Source organism: Leuciscus leuciscus (assembly GCF_965113295.1).
Source record: "Leuciscus leuciscus genome assembly, chromosome: 10".
NCBI lineage: Eukaryota > Metazoa > Chordata > Actinopteri > Cypriniformes > Leuciscidae > Leuciscus > Leuciscus leuciscus.
In genome coordinates, this window is record NC_138734.1 from 15,630,085 (window position 1) to 15,638,943 (window position 8,859).

The 8,859-nt window shown below is 35.2% G+C and overlaps 1 protein-coding gene across 1 annotated transcript; it reads left to right on the top strand.

The window, feature by feature from the left end:
* The first annotated feature begins 2,111 nt into the window (after positions 1-2,111).
* On the top strand, positions 2,112-8,410 carry cenpn (centromere protein N). Its single transcript, XM_082181881.1, has 10 exons — positions 2,112-2,398; positions 2,994-3,039; positions 3,139-3,198; positions 3,354-3,427; positions 3,554-3,727; positions 3,912-4,013; positions 4,930-4,984; positions 6,493-6,602; positions 7,007-7,130; positions 7,399-8,410. The coding sequence occupies exons 1-10, from the start codon at positions 2,228-2,230 to the stop codon at positions 7,518-7,520; spliced, it is 1,038 nt and encodes a 345-aa protein (XP_082038007.1). The 5' UTR covers positions 2,112-2,227; the 3' UTR covers positions 7,521-8,410.
* The last annotated feature ends 449 nt before the right edge of the window (positions 8,411-8,859 follow it).

The following is an 8,859-nucleotide window of genomic DNA, read 5'->3' on the forward strand; positions in this document are numbered from 1 at the left end:
ACTATGGCCTTGTAAATTAACCCAGTAATTCAATGATAGCTGTACCCTTCTCATTTCCAAAGACATTTCCCCCATTTCCACCTGTAGTGCTGTAATTGGAGTACTTTTTATAGCTCCTGTACATAGTCTAAATATCTGATTCTGTATATTATCTAACTTTTTAAGAGACGTTTCTGCAGCTGATCCATACACCACACACCCATAATCTAACACAGATCTAATCAATCCATTATACATTGCCTTTAATGCCATCCTATCTGCCCCCCACTCACTACCAACTAAACATCTCATTGTATTTATTATTTTCTTACATTTATTTATTATATTCTGAATATGCACCGCCCACGTAACTCTTTCATCAAACCATATCCCCAAAAACTTAAAATATTTTACTCTTTCCAGTTCTTGATTATATAACTTTAGTTTCACCTCACTTCCAATTTTCTTCCTTGTAAACAACATTATTTTTGTTTTATCAACTGAAAATTTAAAACCCCACTTGACCATTCTTCAACTATTGTAATAGCCTCCTGTAATTTTTTCATAATAAAATCAATATTCCTTCCCCTTTTCCAGATTGCCCCATCATCAGCGAAGAGTGAGAGGCCCAGCCCATTATCCAAATCTTCAAACACATCATTTATCATAATGGAAAATAATAAAGGACTTATTATACTTCCTTGTGGAGTACCATTTTCAATTGTAAACTTTTCTGAATAACTGTTTCCTATTCTCACTTTTAATGTTCTGTCTGATAAAAAATCCTTGATCCATCTATACATTTGACCTTTGATACCTAACTTATATAGTTTAATTAACAACCCTTCTCTCCACATCATGTCGTATGCTTTCTCGATGTCAAAAAAGACAGCCACTACACTTTCTCTATTTATTTGTGCTTTTCTTATCTCATGTTCTAAACACACAGCCGGATCCATTGTATTTCTCCCTCTCCTAAAACCACTCTGATATTTGGATAAGAATTTATTAATTTCTACATGATACATTAACCTTTCATTCACCATTTTTTCCATTATTTTGCCAATATTAGATGTCAACGCAATAGGTCTATAATTTCCTGGATTTGTACTATCCTTCCCCGGTTTACGTATTGGTACTATCACCGCCTCCTTCCACCTTTGTGGTAATTTTCCTTCTTCCCATGATTTATTGTACATATTTAATAAAATATCCTTAGATACTTCACTAAGATGTCTTAGCATTAAATAACAAATCTGATCTATACCTGGAGCTGAATTTTTGGTTTTCCTAAGAGCTCGATTTAAGCATTGCGTTCCCTACTCCGGAAAAAGTATTTTGACTTACAGCCATGGAAACCAATCAAGCACTTCGTTCTTATCCTTGCCGACCAATCAAATGAATAGTAACTAAAAGACTTTTATTTCCTTGTGGACGCGCAAAATCCAAAACCTCACGACCTCTGCTGCCAAATTGTCATGAGATTAATGCAAACAGACCTCTGTTTGTCTTAAAAATACAAATAAATAAATAGTTTTTCAGAAATATAATTATTGCATAATATAACTACAATATAATAAAACAATAATGATACACATAATGATGCAATCAAATAATATTACTAACATATTTAAATTATTTCGAATGTCAATAATACAAATCTGAACGTTTAGACTGCTTCAATAACAAATCTATGAATTGTTAGTAAGTTTAATCAGAACGATAAGAACTAGCTGTGGACAATTTTATATTTATTTAAACCTACCAACAAAAACAGAGTTAATGCAACATAACGATGAGCCAAAGAATGTAACTTATGCTTCATCTGAATATTCAAATTGTATTAATATTTTAGTAGTACCGCAGAGAATGACGGGACATGTAGTTTAGTAGCACATGCTGGTTAAACAAATAGTGTTTTCTGACAAGCTTCAGCGTTGTTCTTTCTGAACATAACACTTAATGCGCAAAAACTAAACTGTGTCTCAACATTCGCAATAACTTGTAAATACGATCATTAAGACATGACTTGAACGCACTACGTAGTTGTGTTGCGCATGACAGACTTTTATGCATAGACAGTATAAGAAGCTTTTATGTCACTACCCGCCCCGCCCGCTGTTGACCGGAACTTCCGGTTCAGATATGTGTTTGATTTCTGGCGGTTTGTTTTGAACGTCTAAAAACGCAAAATATATGATAAGTTATATTATCTTTTAACGGCAAAAAAAAAACTTTTGTTCACACAATGGACGCAGAAGCCAGATCTGTTTTATATCGGATAATCCGGAGAATACCAAACAGAAATATAGAAAACCTTCTGAAGAGATGGAATTGTTTATCAACAGATCAGCTGCGCGCTCTGGATTACACGAGACCCAAATGGGTGATAGTGGAACATGTCATCAGCTTCTGTGAGGTGAGATAACGTTACATCCATTAAATAATAATGTATTATTTAAACCATTTTATTTCAAAATCATTAAATGGGATACTACAGTTACCGTCTTTATTTCCCCATACTTGAAGAAAACAACGATTCAAGATTCAAATTTCAAAGTAACCCATTTTACCTAACCCAAACGTAACTTAACTTTGGGCTGAAAGCTTTCATAAAATCTGTCTAACGTTACTGCGTTTGGGTTAGGTCAAATGTTTTAACATAAAGGTAAGATCGGTGTGTGTTTTCAATATCTAGCGTAAGGATTTAGTAAGTGATAAATTGTAACGTAATCCAGCAGACTTTTGAATTTGCATAACGGTATTTTGAAACCTGTCATGAATAAAAAAAAAAAGAAATTAGAAAAAAAAAAGGGTCGTTATGCAACAACACTTTGGAGTATGTTTCTAATTAAATGTGGCTTGGGACCTCCATCAGAACGTACAGGTATATTTACATCAGCTCTCTCTCTCTCTCTCTCTCTCTCTCTCTCTCTCTCTCTCTCTCTCTCTCTGTCTCTCTCTGTCTCTCTCTCTCTCTCTCTCTCTCTCTCTTTCTCTCTCTCTCTCTCTAGGAGAGCAGACTTAGCCTGAAGCACGTCACCAATTTGGAAATGCTCTGTGAGTGAAATGGCCTTTTTTCTTTTTCTTTAAACCTGTATTAAAATTTACATGTAAATAATCCCAGGCCCCATATCTGAATTTGAATTTCCCCATTAGATCGTTTAGAAAACCCTGATCAAGGCATCTGGCACGCAAGTCAGCTTACTGAGGCACAAGGTAAGGGGGTTTTATGTATGCATTTCATTGTTAAATTGATTTGATTTTGAAGGAATGCACAATGAGCCCAGTTTGGTAGATGTTAAGTATATGGTTGTTTTGACTACTTTAGATAAATCATTGTCTGAAATAGTTCCTCTTCCTTTTCTCTACAGATGATGCTGTTTGTGTAGAGCTGACACAGTTTAAAGAGCTGTTTAAAGCACATTTGCATGGTGTCATTCGGCATGTAATTACACAACTTAATTTGCCATTCAAGTTTCAAACCCAACTCAACTTTTTCAGTTTAACTATTCAAAATGGCATAACACTCAGTAGTCATATTGACTAAAATCTTTTGATTTTGCTTTTCAAGATTTCCATTAAGATGAAGAAACATGAGGATGAGGCTTTATGGATTCGGATTGCCTGGGGAGACAACTTCAGCAAACCCAACCACCTTAAGCCAACTTATGTTGTGCACCACCTACACACTTCCTATGTGTTTATATCCAACCTCATGGCCAAACACAAGATCTTTCTATGTCAGGTGACTTTTGATCTAGGCCTATCTCCATTTTGCTTCCTTTGCTGTCTTATTTGGTGTGAGATACTGTTTAAGTGTATAACCAGATGCTGATGCAACTTGATACTTGAAAGATTTGATAATTATAAATTTCCCACCCCAAAAAAGTAAAATCTCAATGGTGTTAAATGTTTATTCATTTTCCTAGGCATTAGTAATAGCCACAAAACATGGCTCTATAAAGGATGGCCTCCTGACCACCAAGAGTCTCACTGCAATGAGGGACTTGCTTCTGAGACGTTATCAGCAGGTAACCTATCGACTGGCAGCTTGTGGGCAAATCCAGCATATCAGTAATTTTTATGTCTTTCTGAAAGATTGATTTAGATTTATCAGGAATTATGTGATATAATCTGAGCATTTTATGCTCAAAACTCATGTGATTATTAAATAAATACTGGTATAAAAGTTTATTGTTCGGATATAATAACTGATGTCTTTGGTAGTGATAAAAAATTAGCAATCCCCATTTGAAAGTAACTTGGCGCTTCAAAAAAGATTTGTATGAATTACATCGTTACATCACTAAGTGGTAGCAAGTGACTTTTAAAAAAATTTATTTGTCATTGAATCATTCAAGAGATTAGTTCAAAAATGTTCATCCAGCAATGAAACAAGTGAAGTCTTAATGAGTCATTCATTCATTCATTCACTGATAAAAAAAAGAATTCAAATTAATTAAACATTTTTAAATAGACTGCAGCAATTAACATTTTGTCAGAACCTCTAGTAAATTATGTTATTTTGTTAAAGTAGTCGGTTCAGAATCGTGATCTCTATTTAAAAAAAAAAAAAAGTTGATTCTCAAATTTCGTGCTGCTCTAACCACATGCATGCATATGGAGGGTGATAGTTTCCGATCATAAGTGGGTAGCTATGACAGCATTCACACCTGGCATAACCATGTGTCTCCTATGCTATGTACTTTCGGATCAAGAGACCCTCCCACTCAGTATCATTGTCTGGTGGACACAACATCTATGTCACTATTAGGTTTTGTTCTCAAATTGAAATGAAACATTTTGAATCGTATTGTTTTTGTATTGTCAAAGTAAGATTGACATTTCTTACAGATTGAAGATTGATATTTCTTACATAAAGACAAAACTTATTTGATAAGTTTTGATTTTTGTTGTTGTTTTTATGTTTTTGTTTTACACTTATAGGTTTTTCCAAATGTTCACTCAAGGATCCTTCAAGAAAGAAACACTCTCCCATCACGTATGTACATGTTTTTATGTTTATGTCGTTTACATGCACAAAAATCAGAACAATAAATATGTACAATCTCTGGCAATTTATACAGTTTTGCCGCTTATGTTATGTTTTGCCAAGGTTAAATAAATTACAATGCCTTTTAAAAACATTTAATTGTGAATTCAAAAGTAATGAATTTATAGGGACATCCTTGCTTTATCTGACCAGAAATGGGCATCTTCCCTACAGGCCAGTGGAGCTTTTTGGAGACAAGGCCACAACGAATTAAGATATCAACAAAAATGCTAGGAAAAAAATTCAGCAATTTGTATTAATATCCTTACCAGGATATTGAACCAAGGCATACACCAAAAGCACACTAGTTTATAACCATAAAGGAATAATGCAGGCAAAGATCTAAATCTTCCTTTTTTTATTTTTTATTGATGATCCATGTTAAACTTCATGGAGCTTCAGAAGTTAAGAACGGATGTAAATTACAACAGCGAGACTATACAATCAATCCGTAGCTAAATACGAATTAATTCAGTCTCTGTTTTGAATGGAGCCCCTAAAGGGATGTGGTGGTGGAAACTATTTGGGGTGGGAGAATTTTTTTTTTTTTTTTTTCGTTTTCAAAACGTTTGTGTTCCCCTGAGAAACTTTGCGTTCCCACGCAAAAACTGTTGTGAGCTCGGACAGACACTTTTTGTTTCATGGGGCTGTCAGTGTTTCAGACAGTTCCGTATGTTAACAATGGAGCGTTTCATAGAGTTTGAACTTGGACTCAAATATAATATAAAGAAATAAGACTTTATTCAGACTTGTCTTTCAACCGCCTGCTTAGAGACATTTAGATTGTAAAGCTCGTTTTGAGGAAAATTGGGTCGTAGCTCGTTGTCTACGTTACTATGATTGTAAAAAGGTGTAATTTGTGTTTTAACAACTCACAAGTTATTGATCCGGGAAATTCGAATTTGTGAATATATTGCCAACTTTACTGAACTCCTTGAAGCACTCTGACTGCATTTCTTTATATTTGAGTCCAAGTTCAAACACTATGAAACGCTCCATTGTTAACATAGAGAGCTGTCTGAAACACTGCCAGTGGCATTAAACAGGAAGTGTCTGTCCGACCTCACAACAGTTTTTCCGTGGAAAGGCAAAGGTTTTGTGAGGGAACGCGAAAGTTGTTTTTTTTATTCTCCCATCACAAATTTTTTCCAACACCTACGACTTCAGTAGTGTTCTTAATGTTGAGTAGCAAACATTTTCATTTGAATTCATAACAGTTCTATGCTATGCTGTTGTAAAATATGTACAGTGGGTGAATAGTAGGCTTACTTGCCCACCGCGGCACAGCCCCTCACCATCGTTTTGATTTTTTAATAGTAATAAAAATAATTTAGTTCAGTTAAAAACTGAAAATTGGCACCGTCACATCCCTAGTGAATAAGCATGATATATCCTTCAACTTAATTATAAATAATCTATATGCCATTTTGTTATAATTTTTGCTGGTCTTTTTACAGACCCCTGTATTGGAAAGGAACACAGGGAACATGAAGAGATAAGACATCAGATGGCCTGTGAGGCGTTTGGACACGGCGCTATACCAAAGCTAGAAACCGCTGTGTATAGAGTGAGTGTGGAAACCTCTGATCTCACATAACCACCTTTAGATTGAATATCAGTTGTTTATATCATATAATTACATATATTTAATTTGAATTTAAGGTGCAGGAAGCGATTTTTTTGAGAAAGGGTGTTGATATTTGAAATCACCAAAACACACACCCCTATCTTTATAGCTCCGCCCCTCAAATTCACAAACACGCTATGCAATACAGGCTCCTCCCCTCTAATGAGTGCATACCCCCCTAACTGATGAATGGCTACAATTGTGTTTGGGGTGCTCGGTCCGATCCACTTTCAACAGCATTTTTCAGAAATCGCCGTACTGCACCTTAACCACATGTACACCTAAACAAGCTTTTTGACATTTATAAATGTGCTTTAGTACATGAATCTTCTGTTTTCTCTCAGCTTGAGACAAGGTACAAAGGAAATGGCAACTACACCCTCAGTAATAAAGAGGAGTTATTCAGAGGGGTGGTCAGGTTCTCAAGCAGCAGTCTGTTAGAGTCCTTACGCCACTGTGTTGCTTCAGGTGAGGAATCAAAATCCTTTCCTTTGACTGAAGTCAAAATCAAGTCTCTTCTCTTGTATAAAACAGGACAGGCAGAATATGAACATAAAACTCATTTGATAGTGGTTTCGAGCTGTTACTTGAAAATTGTCTATCACCAATATGTAGTTACAAGCATTGTCTGGCATTGCCCATGCTTCTCAGTCATTCACAAACTTTAGAACCTAGTTCCTTGTTTTCTCCTTCACTGTAAGTCAATAAAGTATTTATTTCATATTTCTTTTGGCAGGCATGGCTGAAGGTCCTGTCACTCCGCTGTTGTCTGCCATCACTCAGAGGGGAAGGAATTATTTTGTTATCACAGACAAAGGCCTTGGTGTTTCCAGCCAAGCATCAGCACAGAGAGCCTGATGACAACTGACGTTGCTGAGGAAAATCAGTTCAACTTGGATGTGCATACGTGAGAATATATTGTGCCACGTGCATCCTGCAAAGATGAGAACGTTAGAGAAGACATTTGTGAAGTCTTCGCGTCATCAGTGTTGTCCCCGAGTCTGATCCAGCAGATCGATTTTTTACAACTAACCTATATATATATAAAACCCATATATAGCATGTATTATTTTTAGTGTCATTTTAGCATTGTTTTAAATAAAGCTTTTAAAAAAAGAAAATTGTAATAACAGTTCTTTTTAATATACATATCTGAGTTTAGTCCTTTTCAAGCTGTGCAATGTGCAATTGCACAAAAAAAGTTATAGAAATTGGTACAAAATCAGACTTTAACCTACTTTCATGCACATACAATCAGGCAGTCAATATTGTATGAAAGGATTCAATGATAAATGTTGAAAATGGAAATTCAAATTTCATTCACGCTTTATATTAAAGTATCCTTGTTACAGTGTAATTATACATTTAAGTTCTGAGTAATATCAATTCATTAGAAAAGGGGGTTGGTTTAGGGTTAGTGGCATGTAATTATGCACAATTTATTATTACTACAGCAAGTACATGTAACATATGTAACAAGGACACTGTAAAATGAAGTTACCCTTTGTGTCTTAGATCCTTACAAAAAAAAAACGTTAACCTTACAATACCATACAGTCATCATTACTAAAATAACCGGTAACTTGTAACTTGGTTTTGAAATCATGTGTCACTGTCTTCCATTTCCATGTAAGAGTAGAGAAAATGTGTTGAAAATACGCTATAAACCTGTGAACACAATTTTGGGCTTAAAGAGAAAAATTAAAGTGATGCTCCATTTCAAAATAAAAATTGACTTTGAAAATTGATCATATATGACTTTATTCAGAAATGATTAATTTTTTTGTGAAAATTAGCCCATCTCTGTCAGTCCATATAATGCAAGTGGATATTGTAACTCAAAGGTTGACGCTTCAGAAACCACTAAAAGCAATCTTGATGGTAAGCCATACAACTAGTGGATGAATCAATGTCTTCTGAAGTGACACAATCGGTGTGTGATGAAAATAATATTTTAAACTTCTGTAACTATAAACCATTTATTTCTGGCCAACTTTCATAAAGGCTACGCAATACTCGTTCCCTACTCTCAGGGAACCGAGGTTACGTTAGTAACTGAGTACGTTCCCTTTCGAGAACGCGTTCATGAGTTCACGCTTGACATAAACGTCAACAAGTTGTCAAGCTTGCACATGACATGGCGGTCCTCTGTGCTTCCCTTACTTCTCATATGATCTTTGCAACATGGTAATGTAAT

Bases quoted from the DNA above. Each gene is read 5' to 3' on its own strand.
- cenpn (XM_082181881.1), top strand. From the start codon at position 2,228: ATGGACGCAGAAGCCAGATCTGTTTTATATCGGATAATCCGGAGAATA. The intron at 3,040-3,138 runs GTGAGTGAAATG...TTTCCCCATTAG, and splicing joins CACCAATTTGGAAATGCTCT to ATCGTTTAGAAAACCCTGAT. The intron at 3,428-3,553 runs GTAATTACACAA...TTGCTTTTCAAG, and splicing joins TGCATGGTGTCATTCGGCAT to ATTTCCATTAAGATGAAGAA.